Below are 17,038 nucleotides of genomic sequence, written 5' to 3'. Positions count from 1 at the left end.
CTTCCAAGTCCTGCTTAGTCAAAAATGTCTCTTTCAAACACAGCACGTCGCATTGACTCAACAGGTGCTCCACAACAACCCTGCGAGCCATTGCCTCTGCACTCTGCACAAATACAATATTAACCAGAATGTCATGTTTCGACCAGTGGGGTGGCATAGAACATATTGTAAAGAACATTTTTGGGTAGACTTCCCTTTTAAACAAACTATACACAATTGGCACAGGAAAAACTTCCAATGATGTAACAAGACCAAGCAAATCAAACACAGAGCAATAGAACCGAAATGGGTTTTTCTTTGGATCATTTTCCGCACTTGGCAGAAGTCATAAATAGTGACTAGTCAGCCAGTGCGGCCTCCTCGGTGGTTCAGAGGGTCCTGAGGGTGGTTGGCGTGTTGCTTTCAAGCATAGAGGAGGAGGACACACGTGTCCTGCAGCTACCCACACACACATGCACAGCAAATGAGCGTTTCTTCTGTGTCGTGTCGCAACACATCGGCTTGACGCTCAGTCGGGCTGACACGTTGTGTTTTGTTGTGCTGTAATCCTCTCTGGATGTAAAATATGATTTCAACACATTCTTTTATATTTGCTCTGATTAAAGGAATCTCATTATCAGAGGAGACTGGGAATTAATCACAATTGTACTGCACATAAATATATTTTTTTCATCTCAAGCGATGGCACGGCCTCATATTGCCCCCCCCCCCCCCTCCCAAAAAAAAAGCCAAGGCGGTGAATTATTATTCATAATATGAGTCATCCTCCACAGCTACTGTGTGTTTTTTCTATGTAGATATGCTTTCACTTTTGACATTTTGCTCTATTGCACATCACCGGCTCTTATTAGGCTATATCATCATTTTGAACAAACACAACGAGACTTTGTTTTACCATGCTGTTCAATATGTGACACCTTTAAACAATAATGGACCTCTTTCTAATGCATTTGTGCGGGTTATTCCCCTTTAACGACACATTTTGCTCCACTGAAGATTTCAGTTCACCTGTCAGAGACGGCGCATGCGCAGTCAGCACTGAGAGCGTCAAGGTAACGAGTGTGTTCAGGAAGAATGCGGAAGTTGTCGCTGTCGTCCATGTAAACGTGATTCAGTCGCTTGTATATTATTCACAGAGAACTTATTACATGTTTCTTTAATGCATAGCCCATAGAGATGGTGTAAAGTAAATAGGAATAAGTCTTAATGAGATTTTATTTTGGAATATCATCCGGATTTCGCCATTGAAGGCTGTGGAGGGAGCGAAACGGAAGACCCCCAGTCACGGAGAGCTGGCAGCTGGTGTGTGAAGCTGCAGAGATGCGCTACGTAGCAGAAAGCAAGAAAACGGCAGCTCTCGGAGGGAAAGTAGCCATTAAACGGATCAACTACGTGTGAGATGCACCGAGGCCGTTTCCGCTGCGGATTTCGGAGCTAAAACCCGCGGCGAGGCGCCAGTGGGGGGCGCATCGATCCAGGACGGTCTCGGGAGGGGTCGCATCATGGGGAACGAGGCGAGCCTGGAAGGAGGAGGCGAAGGCCCGCTGCAGGGGCTCCCGGAGGGGCTGGCACCCGACGGGGCTGGCGGCTTCGTGCGGGTCCCCGGCGGGGCTCCGGTGGACCTGGCCGAGCTGAGCGAGGAGCAGCGGAAGCAGCTCGCCGCGGCGATGTCAAGGGCGCAGGGCAGGCAGCCCGCGGGTGCCGCGGCCGCACGAAGGCAGGACACAGTATTAGCTTACTATTTCTACAAATTTGCTTGCTATTTTGTACACAAAAAATATCCACGCAAACCGAGTGTATGGATGTGTTGTGACTGAGCGGGAATCAGATCACGCCCATTTTTCTAAACCACCCAGACGTGATCTCATTATTATAGCCAATTTTCATGGCTAATCATCAGCATCCGTTCACACAATTTCATGAAAGCGCGTTCTTTATCCTTAATTTGTAACGATGCATTCAGCGGACTGAGTGTAGCTGTGTGGGCCGTACGTGTGTCGATGCTGTTTGTCTTTTCTATTTTTCTACAGGATGCACACGCGTAAATACTTGCACAGGGCCGTTGAATAGGATACAATCCGGATTGTTTATGTCAGATCAAAGAAGGAGACACACCTCCAGTATTTGTGCCGAATTGCCTGCTGGGTAAAGAAAAACGAAAAACAACCCATTGTTGTTCTTTTTTTCACCTCTCTATTTGAACGTCATATTATCACGGATGACAGCTCAAAATGGTCGCTTGTATCCACGTTAATGTTGCCAATTAGACTGATCTGCAAATGAATTTGGGCAGATTGGATTTTAATGGTGTGTGGCTGAAGAGTGGGAGGAGTTTGGAGGCTGCAAATGCCAACAAAATGAATACAAATGCCTGATGCCTTTGTCTTTTTACTGGCTCTAATTGAGAAATGTTACAAGTATGTTTGCTAGGAAGCGGGATGGTCTAGGTTGCATTAATATTAATATGACTAAAAATAGAAGCACAGTGTTAATGTCACTCCTTCTCAAACCTCCCTCCTTTTAATTTGAAATATCCGCCTGGTGCTCCCTGTCCATGGTGCTGAAATGAACATTGCGGTGAATTGTGCACTATTAAAGCAGTGTGATGATACTCCATATATATGTAATGTAGGCCGATATGTTGCATAATGAATACCACAAACAATTTGCTCCTGATAGCGCGCGGAAATTGGTTCCCTCTCGCCTCAGAGCTAACAAAGCCGCCTCTTCATCTCCGTGATGTACACTCGCTGTCATTCAGCCGTGTTCACTTACTTGTTAGCGATAGCCCGCGGCAACGACACGCTACACATTCATGTTGAAATGTCCACTAGCTTAACGTATATTATTATTAGAACACCATCATCATGCTAGACCTTGGCGATATCCCAGGATGATAGCCCCTTTCTTAAGAACAACTTTTTGTCTCCTGCAGACCGTCGGAATCTGGTGTCCAGCAGCGATCCCAGCAGCCAGGGGCCTCCAGGGGCCCGACAGGCCTCAGTAAGAGTCGCACGGTAGACGCCTTCAACCAGAGTCCGCCTGGCAGGCCCGCTGCAGGTCGCAGTCCCTCATCCCTCAATCTTTTTGAGTCACGATTCCGGCAGGAGCCCAACGACTGTGAAAGCAAGTCATCCGGCATGTTTGGCTCCAGCTTCCTCAGTGGGGCCAACCCCCTCAGTGCCATGTCATCCATGACTTCCTCTGTGTCCTCCTCCATATCCTCCATGGGCGACTCTGTCAACATTCCCAAGTTTGGGCTATTTGGTGAGGAAGATGAGGGAGCTACACCTGAGGCCAATCAGGGAGGAAAGCCACCTGCCAAGGGCCCTCAACAAGGATCAGGTCCAAAGGCTCCGCAACAAGGGGGGCCCCAAAAACAGGGTCAAGGCCCTTCTGGACAGGGGCCAAAACCCGGGCAAGGACAAGCAAGCCCAGGACCTAAATCAGCTCAGGGACCTCCTGGACAGGCTCCCAGGCAAGGCCAGGGGAAGCCAGGACAAGGGCCTCCTGGGCAACAAGCACCTAGACCAGGTCAAGGAACACCAGGGCAGCAGGGACCCAAACAAGGTCAAGGCCCACCAGGTCAGCAGGGTCCCAGACAAGGTCAAGGAACAGCAGGGCAGCAGGGGCCCAAACAAGGTCAAGGCCCACCAGGTCAGCAGGGACCAAAACAAGGTCAAGGCCCACCAGGTCAGCAGGGTCCTAGACAAGGTCAAGGTCCACCTGGACAGCAGGGACCCAGACAAGCTCAAGGCCCACCAGGCCAACAGACACTTAGAGAGAATCAAGGGCCAGTCAGCCAAGGTGCTAAACAGACACAGAGTGGTCCTCCACAGCAAAAAGAACCTGGCAAGCCTGGACCGAAACAGCAAGGAACACCAGGGCCTGGGGCTCATCCTGGGGATGCTGCCAAGAGTCAACAGGGTTCCTCAAAGCCCGGAGGGGGACTCTGTCAGCTGTGTAAGACCACCCAGTTGAATATTGGATCTAAGGACCCGCCAAATTACAGTCAATGCACTGAGTGTAAGAACCAGGTCTGCAGCCTTTGTGGATTCAGCCCCCCGGACTCAGCAGTAAGAGTTTGTTTTACACTTTTGTTTTAGGACAGTAGTAGTTGTACAGTATGTATCTTCTAGGGGTGTGAATTGCCTAGTACTTGGCGATTCGATTCGTATCACAATTTATAGGTCACGATTCGATACCGATTAATTAATAAATTGATTATTGCGATTATTTTTTTTTAAACTCAAATTAAGAAATTACAAATCAGTAAACTTGTACATGTACACTGTAAGATTTTTATGAAAATGTATTTATTTATCTGAAAATTCAGGCGTGTAACTGAGCCACTGCATTTAACAAACAGGTTGCAGTTTGTTTCATGTTTGAACAGCACTGAAATAAATTATTAAGGCTTAATGTTCCATTAATATAACATTCTTCCATGCTTAATGTGTGAATCCTAACCCTAAGTAAGACGTTTTGTTGAATATTTCCATGAAAAAATTGATGTTTAAAAATCTATTCGGCCGCCTTTTGAACCGATTTGAGAATTGCATGCTGTAATATCGTGATATATTGCCGAATCGATTTTTTCTAACACCCCTAGTATCTTCTAACTAAAACCTTTCTCTTTTACTATGCAGGGTAAAGAATGGTTGTGTCTGAACTGCCAAATGCAGCGAGCAATGGGGGGCATGGACCCCCCAGGCATGGCAAAGCCCAAACAAGGTTCGGTCCCACCCTCGCCACAGAAACAGGCTTTGGGAAAGCCCGGCAAGCTGCTCATCAAGCAGCAAAGCACCACTGACCAAGGCTTGACGCCCCCCACCACGCCAAGGCAGAAATCCCCAAGTGCTAGCTCTCCAGGACCGCTTTCTCCAGGCTCCTCATTGGGAGGCTCCCCCAAGATCGATCCAAAGACCGGCCGCCCCATTCAACAGAAGGCCAGCCCCCAGCAGTCCCCAGCTAAGGCCAAGCAGGAATCTAGTTTCTTTGGTGGCTTGGGAGGTATCAGTTTTGGAGGCTTGACTGATTCGGTCAAGCCGTCCGCGGCTTCCTCGCAAGCTGCTGAGTCCGTCACTGGAAAACTGTTTGGCGGTTTCGGTGGATTGATGGATTCATCCAAACCTCACGCGCAGGCGGCTCCAAAGCAGGAGGAGTCCGTTGCCGGGAAGCTGTTTGGAGGATTCGGCGGCTTATCCGAAGCGGCAAAACCTCCCGCCACCGCCTCGCAGGTTTTCAGCTTTGGCTCGTCCCTCCTGAACTCGGCCACCAGTCTTGTCACCGGTGAGGAAGCGGAACCAGCCCGTTCTCCACCGGGGTCGCCGCCGGACTCGCCGGCCGACTCCCGACCCGGTTCCGGCCCTGGCTCCCCACCTGACTCTCCCTTCTCTGGTCCGGGTTCTCCCCCGGATTCGGATTCTGCTCCTGACACCCCACCGGCTAAATCCAGAAAAGCACCAAGGAGCGAGTCTGTTGAGCTGAAACCCACCTTGGACTTAGCATCTCAAACTAAGGAAAGCTGTCCTCTCTGCAAGGCGGAGTTGAATGTGGGGACATCAGAAGCGGCCAACTACAGCCTCTGCACAGAGTGTAAGAAGAGCGTGTGCAATCTGTGTGGATTCAACCCCACTCCGCACTTGGGAGAGGTAAGAAACACTCACATACTCAACCTTTAACACACACACGGAACCACAAAGACAAATGAGCTTGTTTAAATGCTCATCTCGGATGGTAAGACGACGGTTACCGCACTGTGTGTTGGCTGTCTAAGACCAGATGGAACACTGTGGCAGAGCGTCAGTTTGTTTGGGAACACAGGCCAAAAAGGGTTTTCGCTTGAGTGTTTTTTGCAGCATGCGGTCCAAAAACATACTGACGTTGGCTGTTTGCTGCATAGCAATCCTTCATCAAGGGCTGCAGACTGATGGGGGCAAGCACGCGGGTCACTTTGATATCCTTCACCTTGTTTCTTCAACAAGCAATCCAATGTAGGTCAACATATGCTAAACAGTTCAAGAAAATGACAACTTACGACTCAATGTGACAGTGTGAAGCTCTCCATTGAAATCCTTCGCCCTGTTTTGAAACCTTCATTCCAAACCCTGATTTAAAACTTAACGTAAAACCCCAAGTGAAACCCCAATCTTTATTTGAAACCTGAATTTGAATACATAACCTTGTTTGAAACCATAACTCTTGCTTAAAACCTATCACAGGCTTGAAGCGCTAATTTGAAACCCTAAAACTTGTTAGAAACTCTAATTTGAGACCCAAGCCCTGGAATGAAATCAATCATTTGAAACGCGAAAACTGTCTCAAAGGCTCTAAATCCTTGAAACTGTTTGAAACCTTACTTTATCGACATTGGTGCAGATAACAGCTTTATTTTTAAGGTATTGAGACTCGTGGAGGGCTGCTCTTTTGTGGCCATTTTACTATAGGGAACTCCTTGTCTAACAGAGGCCATTAAGATGCAATTTCTGTAAATATATTAATAGAAATACAATCAGTTCAGGGTGTACCCTTCCTACTGCCCGAAGCCAGCTGGGATAGGCGAGGAATAAGAAGTAAAGAAAATGGATGGATGGATATTAATAGAAATAGCAAAATGTAATGGAAAATTGCCATTAATTCTATGCAATTTTAAGGAAACATGCTACATTATATGATGTATAGGTCTTTTTTTCCCTTAAAATGTTCATAGTTTTTGGTATCAATGCTTGCAACGTCAACCCAAAAGTGTTCTTAACAATAATATGTTCTATGCAGGGTTGGGGAATCCAGGTCCAGAGAGAACAAACCCTGAAACAGTTTGACTTTAGCCACAGGTGCTTCTACTCAACAGGTGCTTCTATGAGCTCGTTTACCTTCCAGTTGAATAGAAGCACCTGTGGCTAAACCCAATCTGTGGCAGGGTTTTTACTTTCTGGACCTGGATTCCCAAACCCTGCTTCTATGCCACCCCACTAGTCTAAACACGACATTCTGGTCAGCATTTCAATGTTAAAGGACCAAACTCAGAAAACAGGTGAGCTGTGATTGGTCATTAACTGAGCCCTGAGCAACTGTGATGTCATTTCCAGTTGACAAGTGTCAAAATGGCCGCCTCCTGAGATGGATAAAAATGTCTGTGTTTTCATGCTTAACTCGCATTCCACAAACACAATATTAATGAGAATACTGTGTTGTAAAATAACATTTTGGGATTGACTTCCCCTTTAAGGCCCAAAAAGGTGACACTTGGTCCTTGTATGTAAAAAGTAATCAATTTGTTTTGTTTGTCAACAATCCTTGGGTCACATTCTTGCGTCTTTGTTACCTGGGTGGGGGATTTAGGTGCTCTGTTGGTAATCTGCCGAGTATTCATGAGAGACATCAGATGGAGCTAAATGAGAATGACTTCCCGCCACGACCGCACCTTTGTCCCCACGGGAAATCAACCCGCTCATACTCACTCCTCCAGTAGCTTTATGGAAACACAAAACATCAAGGTGTCCACGTTTTGATTGAGTCAGCATTAGTTATCAGAAAAAAAATCAGTTTTCCCTACATTTAAGGCATTACTTTTATTGTAAATGTAATGAGGAGTTGAGCAATGCGATCAGTCGGCTGAACACCAGCGAGGCAGAGAAAAGTAATCGTGGTGGAGGAACGGGTGACGCTGTAACTCCCATCTAGGCCGCCCAGTTCCTGTTCCAGATGAGTCACAAAGAAATGACGCCACACATGCTTTAGTACATCAAATACGCGCAGCATACGAATGCACCTGAGAAAGTAACGCTCGTCGTCTTAAATGACACAATCGGCAGAAAACAATGAAGGGAGTCCACGTACGAGCCACGTGGGCAGCTCCAGGCTTAATCTCGGTCTCCTAAAAGGATTTAAAGGCCGACGGGAATCCTGTTATTTCTATGGAGGCTTGATCCTCCAGTCAGGTGCGCGTAATCCCTATCAATACCCGTTGTGGAAGAAGGGACAAACACACTTCTCTTTGCCCTTCTTTCCTATTTGACTCTACCTTTTTTCACATCCAATCCAGCTGCAAGGTTGTCCTGCATCTGCCACCTTCCACAAACCCTCCCCCCCTTTCCTCACACTGCCTCACAGCGCTCCCCTCACGTGCCCTGGAGGCCCGCGTGTATAAAAATAGTCAGCGGCCACAAAAGCGTGCTAGACTGTAGATTGTGGGTCAGCTCACTTTTAAAAACATATTCATGTCTTTAATGTGTGCATGTGTGCTTTAATATGTACTTTTAATGTCTTTAATATGTGCTTTAATATGTGCATGTGAGATTATTTGGTATACTGTAAACAATAAATGTATTTAGCAGTTAGACCCTTTGGTGATGGTGAGGCAGAAGGGCTGTGCTTTGTAAAAAAAAAAACACACACCAAAAAAAACATGCGTATCCACACATATACGCACGCCTCCGGACACATTTTGGCACTAGTCAGTGGTCACGTTCCGTTAGCACAGCTTGTTGTGTTTACATCCTGACGGACACCGCTCGCTTGTTCCCCCTCAATGCACTTAGTGGCGGTGGCAGCACTCCCAGAGTGGAGACCGTAAGTTTGTTGCGTGGATGGGCTGTCTGGCACACCATCCGTTACGGAAAAAAACTGCAACGGTGAGAAAAGAAATGGTGCGGCTGCGAACACAGAAATGGAGAGAGTTCTTTGCTTGGGTCTTTTGTGCTTTTTGATTCAAATTTCTCTTCGCATAGCTAACAAAACAACATGCGAAATTCATGATAAAACTGAAAAAGTATTAGGAATTTTTTGGTATGCCAATTATTACCAAATTAAAGACAGAGCAGCAGACAAAAGACAGTGAGGACTTTTCAGCATTCACAAAGAAATGCTGCACAGCTGCTGCCACTCTGTTGAACTCTGGTATTGCACATTAACTCACAAGAAATTAGTTTTTTTACTTACAAAGTAAAATTCTGATTCAAAGCTATAAAAATGGGGATATATAGTATCAATATAATTTACCGAGTAAGGCAGTGACCGTCCCTTACCTTTCTTTACCTTTGCATTAATATATATATATATATTTTATATATAATATATTTGAAATCAGAATGTAGAGGCGCACATGAGCACTAATCGGTGACAAAAGATAGGATGCAAATGTGGCGTGGAGGAGGAGAGAAGATAAAGATGTTCAGTGAGATTGCAGGGTGTCCGAACGGATATGGATGGCAGCGGGCGCATTCTGCTTTAATTCTGCAGCGTGCACCGCGACCATCTGACTCGTGACTCAAAAAGCATGTGAGTCACGTCAACGGCACCTTTGGGTAGCAAGCTGCGACATCTGCTCAGGCGGAAATGGGAGAAATGTCTAAGAGGGCCACATCACGCCGAGTCAAAAGCCATTAGATTCTCCTGATAAACCTTTATTAACAAATTATAGTAATAACTTGCCAATCACAGCGCTGTAAAATACACTACTTTTATAGTCTCTTTTACACAAAACACGTTGGACTTGCATTAATTAAGTAGGAATTACATTAGCTCTGTGACGTACCCATAAATTTGCTACATCTATTAATGTTAAGATCTTTTTTGGCCGATGCTGGTTTTCCTCCAGCGAACACTTGTCAACGAGGTTCAGACCCTAATTTGAGCTAAACTGAGTAGTGAAATGCTGCAGTAAGGACACAATAAAGATCACACTGGTGGTGCTAAGGTGTGAGCTATTCCATGTTGACGCTGTAAAATGTTATATTTCTTCTTTTGGTTTTGAAGCGATAGGCCATTGATTTGCAGATAAATAGCATTTTAATGTTGACTTTGCACTTTAGCCTCCATTCCAGCCATTAATGATAACAAGATGTCCTCTCATTTCCTTGCTACACTATCTTCTTCTTTTTCTCATCCTTTTTCCATCAGTCACATCCTCCCAAAAAATCTTCATCTTGCCTCTCTCTCTGTGACAGCCTCGGTCTAAATTTAGACAGGTAAAACCCACACTGGATCCTTCGTCTTAATCAACAAGCTGCATCGACCTTCACAGGAATAATTTATTTTAGATAGTCCGGGACTCTGACCAAACCGGTTGTGATCCTGGCAGATAGAATGACTTGTCACGCTTCTTATCTAAGTTCTGCATGCGTCATCCCTGTCGTCACGAGCTCCCGTGGGTGCTGTGGTCAATAGTTGAGCACGTGATGCTGGAAAATCTCCTTATAGGTTCAAAGAGAATGACTTTTCTTTGATTCATCCTTGCCTCAGTGATGGAGGAAGCTGCAGAAGGGTTTACAATACATTTTAATCATTTTCTTAAGGTGTTGCATGGAAGCTGGCGCTAGAGTCACGTGCAGCTTTAATAAAACTCAGGAAGACGTTAGGTGACTTGGGCCTTAAGACATACCATGACGCTGCTCCAACATGGAGTTGCTTGTGTTTTATAGTGGACACAATCTTTTCCATGGAGTCTGTTTTGAAGTTCAGCTTTTGCAGATTTTGATATAAGATTGAAAATTTCTGTCATTTTCATTTCAGAGTGAATGGCTTTGCCTCAACTGTCAGACGAAAAGAGCCAGTCAGCTGGACGACACGGCTTCACCGAAGAAGCCAGCACCTGCTTCCGCTCCCTCCTCCTCTCCCACCCCTGCTGCTGTAGATAGCGAACCCATTGTAGTAGAATCAGCAGCAGCAGACCAAACCCCGCCCGCCCCCGAAACCAAGGTAGCGGCCACACCTACATCATCGCCGCACGACTATGATGAACCGCATGCTGTTGGTGCTTCCGACCAATCACTAGAAGCTGAGCTTATGTCTGAGCCTGTCATTCATTCTCAAGACATCTCTGAAAGTGCAGCTCCCAAAATTCAAGAGCAGCAGCAAGAGAGCCTTGCCAAAATAGCACAGGAAATCCCAGCAATTGAACAGTTGCAGCAAAGTAGCTCCAATGATACAAACCCAGTGACTGTGCTGCCTGGAGATGCGCATCGATCACAGAGTAATATTGTCAGTACAGCAACTGAGGAAAAGACAACGACTTTTGAAGAAATAGTAGCGAACCTCCCTGAGGTTCAGTTGCCGGATACGGGTTCTGATGAGATGTCACTTGAGGTAGAAAAAGACAAAAATCGCACTGATACTGAAAGTATAGCCCCCTTGACAGTGAGCAAAATTCACTCACTACAGTCTGAATCTGTCTCGGGCACACAGGAAATCACTTCTCAATTGGATTCAGCATCAGAATCCCATTTGACAAAAGAAATAGGGAGTAAATTAGGCGGTTCAACAGAGGCACCAATTCAGACTTTAACAGAGACCGTAGACAAAACTTTCAATCAAAGTAATACTGCAAAAACTGAAGCTGAAAATGTAATAATTCAACCAATAAGAGAGGCACGTACAATCAAAGAGGATGCTCCTCATCTCTCTCTTGAAGAAGAAATTGAGGGCCCTACATATGACAAGATGCAGAATGAAATACAGGCAGACGCATCCAAATGCATCGAACGCCCTGTGACATCAATTAGTAATCAACCTGACTCAACTGTTGAACAGCAAAATCAATCTGATGTATTAGACCACAAACTTGTAGAAAAGGCACAAGAAACTAGTAGTCTAATTGAGCCAGAAAACAAGTCACTTCCTTTTTCTTTGAATGATACATCTGTTGAAAAAGCATTGCATAGCGCCTTGGACAAAACTGCTGATCAAGAAGTATCTGTTAAAGGTAGTCAGGAAAATTCAGCTGAGCTTGAAACACTTAAAAACACTCCTGGGGTGTTGAGTGTCAAAGAACAAACTATTGAAAACAAGGAGATGGATGTTGAGTTAAAGTGTGATGGTGCAGGCTTTGAAGAGGGAACACTTTGTGAAAATAGACTTTCTGAGGTGAACGCTGACACGATAAATCCCACTGAAGAACAGGAAACTCAGAAGGCAAAAGAGCAGAAACCTCTTAGTGAGACAAAGCTAGTTTCACAACATTCTTCTATTGAACCAGAATATGTTTGTGCAATAGATAAAAAAGAATTGGAAAGTGCAGAAATAACCCACGGGGACGGCCATAGTGTAATAATGCTTAAACCGACAGACCCAGGAACAAATGATAAGCCACCTCCTGTTCACGAGAGCTCTGTTCAAACAGCCTCGTCCCCAGAGAAGTCAACAGAGACAGAAAAAACTCTCGTTGAATCTGAGAGTGTAATGCCAAATGAGGAGCAGCAGCCACCTACAGATATTTTGTCAAAAGAACATGATTCAGAAAAAACGGTGGTTCCAGATTCTGATGAGCAAGAAAAGGTCAAAGCCGAAAAGCCCTTTCAGAATCAGACACAAGTCAGTGATAAAACCCTTAGGGATCTTGTCATCCCTAATGACATGAAATCACATTCTCATTTAATGGGCAGTCAGGAGCAGCCACTCGACAAATTCAATGGGGAAAAAGATAACAGTGAAAAAGAGGCAAACCAAAATGGGGTTGGCTCGTTACCTGACACAAGCAACAGCCAGGATTCTATTTTCATATCAGAAGTGAGCATAGTTGGTGCCAACGATCGCACTGCTGAGTATGATGCAGAGAAGAAAAGCACGTCACCGAACAATACACAAGCAGATTGTGAAAATGCCAACCTGTCTAAATTAGTAGTTACAGCCCCCATAGCAGTACCCCAAATCCCAGTTACTGTAGTTGGTGAGCAGACCACACATATGAATGAAGACACTAGTTTGATGGAGAAAAGTGGGGACCCACCCGAGCCTCAGGGCGAGCAGTGTGATGAAGCTACAATTCCTGAGGTGACCAGCGTGTTTAGCTTAATAAGTGGAGAGACTAGTTGTTCTTTGTGGTATTGTTATATTGTGCAAAACACTAGGTACAAGATGTATCTTGAAGTTGTGTTTATTTTTTTATTTTTAATTATTCCATTAATCTCTTAATTAAATCCAACAGGTGAAGAAGTTGGAAACCCTGAAAGAGCCTGGCGACAGAGAAAGTGCCATCAAGGAGAGCAGTCCTACCAGCCCCTCGGACCTGGCCAAGCTGGAAAGCACAGTCCTGCCAATTCTTGAGGCGCAAGTGAAGGAGGATGAAGAGAAACAAACGGACACACTAAAGACCAGACGTAAACTAGAGGTGCTTCCATTTTCTCCCGACTCGCCCTGCTCAGATGACGACAGAAATGTTGACACAGGTAGCACAAAGAAAAAGCTATTGGTGCCGCTAGATGTCAGGGGTGATTCACTGGAAGATAGCAGCGAAAGCTTTGGAAAGGAGAGCCCCTTGTCAGGGGATGACGAGGAATTCATCCGCAAACAGATCATAGAAATGAGCGAAAATGAGGACGCCTCGCCATCTGATGAGGAAAACCTAATTCGGCAAAAGATCAGACAAGATGAGAGAAAAAAGATTGAGCAGAAGAAAACAGAGCCTGTAGAGGGGAGCGCGTCTGGGAAAGCCGTGCGGTTATCCAAGAAGAACTCTATAAGTCCCAATGATGAACAAGATAAAGAGCTGCAAAGTGCTCTGGAGAAAGCTGAAGTTGTCAAAGTTGATCCACCGGAGCTCAATGAAGAGGACCATCAAAGCGGTACCGCGGTTCGGAAATTTCCAACCATGGAGCTGAATACCACCAGCAGCCTCGTGTGCGTAACTCAAGTTGATATAGAACCTGAGATAGAAAGTTTAACTGATTCACCAGATGATCGTTCTAAAGGGGAGGGGTCATCCAGTCTACACGCATCCAGCTTTACACCTGGCACATCACCGACGTCATTGTCCTCACTGGATGAAGACAGCGACAGCAGTAGTCCTAGCCATGTTCGCTCCAGTGAGAGCAAGCAGCACAGGAAAGCCAAACACAGACAACCTGGACAAATGCTGCCGACTATTGAAGATTCTTCAGAGGAGGAAGAGTTGCGGGAAGAAGAAGACCTACTCAGGGAACAGGAAAAACAGCGGGGAACTGGTAAAAAATCCAAGCGAGACAAAGAAGAAGTTCGAGGCCAGCGGAGACGTGACCGTTCAATGACGCCCCCAAGCAACCTTTCGCCTATCGAAGACGCATCACCGACAGAAGAATTGAGGCAGGAGGCAGAAATGGAAGAGATCAGACGATCATCCTGCTCTGATTTCTCTCCGAGCATCGATTCAGACCCCGAAGGGTTTGAGATCCACGCTGCCAAGATAGCAGCAGTGCAGAAAACATATCAGTTGCCTATATCGACTTCCTTACATTCTCCAACAGAAGATAAAAACTTTGACAAATCACAAAGAAAAACTCTCAGATCTGCTGATGAAGCTTATGAGGAGATAATACTGAGGGCTAAGTCTCCTACAGTTGAAAATGTTGAATTTCATCCAGAAAAAGAAGCTCTTTATGGTGGTATGCTTATTGAAGATTATGCTTATGCATCTGTCATGGAAAATTCAACAGATGATCTGGGAGACACGGAAAAGATCAGCGTTTCTACCCAGCCCAAGAAGCTGAGATCACCAGATGAAGTTTATGAGGACATGATCAAAAAAAGAAAGGAATTCATGAAACTCGAACAGGAATACCAGAACATGCAACCCAAAAAAGAAAGTCCAAACCCAGAAATCGTGTTACAGCCCGCTGAAAATAACCTTTCCAAAGACACTACAGTCACTTTGGGAAAAGATGGAAAACAATTGTTGGATGCTGAAAGTACATACGAAGAGCTCATGAAAAAAGTCTTGACTCCTGGAACAAGTCCTACTCTGGAAGACCCAGAAGTGGAAACCACTTCATCTAGAAGGGCTCTCTACCCAATCCCAGACCTAAAAGTCACACAGTGTTCCTCAGGAGAGTTGTCCTCCGATGAAGAAAGTAGCATTAAAAAAGAAGCGGAAACTGTCAGTTCAACATCAGCTGTGGAAACAAAATCTGCATCAGACCAGCAACCACACACCCCCATCACAGCATCCCAGACTGACATTGTAGACCTATCAAGTGTAATTTCAGTGACATCTGCTCCTATAACTGCAAGCTTTACTGTTTTGCCGACTGTCCCCCAGTATGCACATGCTACTCCCAGCATTGTTTCAACTGCCCCACCAATCCCCCCAAAGCCAAATGTCTTGCGCAGGGCTCATTCTCAGGAAAAAGCAGATGTACCCATTGAACCACCATTGCCTCCCTCTACCCCACAAAAACAGACAGTCTTTCCCAGGAAACCTCCAGTTCCACTCCCACCTCAGGCTTCAAGTGCGCCCGTCAGGCCAGAGACGGTGACCACGACTTCACACTCTAAACAATCAGTAACGCCAACATACAAAGCTCACGTTCCGCCTCCTGTTCCTCCAAAGCCCTCTATTCCTGCTGGGATCGGCGAAAGCCATAGACAAGGGCCAGGTGTCAAACCACCCATTGCACCGAAACCTTGCTCACAGCCATCCTCCCCTGCTCATGCCTCGCAACCACCAAGACCCACCATACTTCCCACTGGCTCCTCTGAAATAGCTTTGAACCTTAGCCCTTCATCTGAGAGTAAGTCCTTTCAACCCTCGCCAAAGTCTCCTTCTTCCCCTAGATATGCAAGAAACCTCCGAGATACGTACGTGGTCATCACACTCCCTTCTCAGCCAAGCTCTCCAGTAGACAGTCTCTCAACTCAAGCCCCCTCTAACATTGGCCCAGTATCTACTGCCCACCAAGTTCAGCCGCCAAGTTATCAACAAACACATTCTCAGCCACATTCATATCAGCAGTCAACACCGCCTCATACAACCAGGGTGCCTCTGGCTTATACCCGAGTGACAGAATCCATTGAGAATCAAGAGTTATGCTGTCCAGAAAAGCACGTTTCAAGTTCTTGTCACGTTATCGAGGCAGTGTTGGCCTCCGCGCAGCCTCCCGTGGTCATGCCAAACCTAATCTCTCAAGTGGTTACCACAGAGGTCCAAAGAACCACTGTCTCTGTTGTTCATGAACGGACGCCACCGCCTGTGCCAGCTCCAAGGGCAACAGGAATACCCATCTCATTGGAGAAACCAAAGACCCAATTGCCTGGACAGAACGGACAAACGGTCCTGCCTTGTGAGGTGGTGGATCTGAGCACTATGAAGGCCGATGCGGCGTCACACGTGAATGGAGTGGATCTGTCTGCTGGCCCAGACTCCAGGAAGCAGTCTTTTGCAGCTGATGTCAGTCGCCAGAGCAGTGCGGTACAGTCACCTGTCGTAAACCTAAGTTCTGAATCCTCCACTTTCTCCATCGTGACGGACAGCATCACCATTGTGACATGTTCTGCTACAATCCAGAGGTGTGACATTGTAGAAACATCACAAGCATCTTCAACCCCCCTCCAGCTAACAAAGAATAAAGCATTTGAACCCGTCTCTCAAATTGTATACCGGTCCATGGATTCTCAGCCTCCCACTCACTCTGGTGAGAGCCCCATGAATCTCACAGTTGGATCTAGCACAGGTGGTGGAACGTTCCAAACACCGCCTGTAACCGTGGCACCCAGTAATGTCGCTGGTTGTGTCGCTAATGGATTGACGACAAGCACCACGTCTGTGGCTGGAGTTGTTGACCTGAGCACGACAAAACCATTCAATACTCTGGTATCCATCGACACCATTTCGACAGAGGTCGTCACAGCGGTCATAACAGAGGACGATGGCAAGCCGGTAGATCTGACTGCAGGGAAAAGAGCAGTGTGCTGTGATGTTGTTTACAAGCTCCCGTTTGCAGGAAGCTGCACGTCACAACAGCCCACCACCCCTCTGCCTGAAGACCGTTTTGGATATCGCGATGATCATTACCAGTATGACCGCTCGTCTTATGCCATGAGGGGGTTTGGCGGAATCAAACCCTCGATGTCGGACACCAACCTGGCAGAAGCGGGCCTGTTTTTTTACAAGAGTAAGAACAGCTATAATTTCAGTGGAACCACAGACGGTGCCGTAGATCTTTCCTCTGCAAAGGTTTCTGATGCAGGTCAGTGCAGTGACATTGCAGACCTGTCGCTTAAATGTCATTTTGAACTGCTACCCCTAATCCATGGCTAATATGGGGTTTTGACATTTTTGCATTTTTTT

At 46.1% G+C, this 17,038-nt stretch overlaps 1 protein-coding gene across 2 annotated transcripts in view; it reads left to right on the top strand.

The window, feature by feature from the left end:
• The first annotated feature begins 1,111 nt into the window (after positions 1–1,111).
• The window catches only part of pcloa (piccolo presynaptic cytomatrix protein a), a 35,785-nt gene continuing 19,858 nt past the window's right edge, over positions 1,112–17,038 (top strand). For both annotated transcript variants that reach the window (XM_077543497.1, XM_077543496.1), the window contains exons 1-5: positions 1,112–1,717; positions 2,936–4,076; positions 4,650–5,654; positions 10,516–10,701; positions 12,926–16,937. In XM_077543497.1, the coding sequence (XP_077399623.1) occupies positions 1,503–1,717; positions 2,936–4,076; positions 4,650–5,654; positions 10,516–10,701; positions 12,926–16,937 (6,559 nt within the window). In that variant the 5' untranslated portion in view covers positions 1,112–1,502. The remainder of the gene's footprint in view (positions 1,718–2,935; positions 4,077–4,649; positions 5,655–10,515; positions 10,702–12,925; positions 16,938–17,038) is intronic.

Source organism: Vanacampus margaritifer, chromosome 15 (genome assembly GCF_051991255.1).
Source record: "Vanacampus margaritifer isolate UIUO_Vmar chromosome 15, RoL_Vmar_1.0, whole genome shotgun sequence".
NCBI classification, from domain to species: domain Eukaryota; kingdom Metazoa; phylum Chordata; class Actinopteri; order Syngnathiformes; family Syngnathidae; genus Vanacampus; species Vanacampus margaritifer.
Note: the sequence above shows the minus strand (reverse complement) of the source record. Positions and strands in the feature narration are given on the sequence as shown.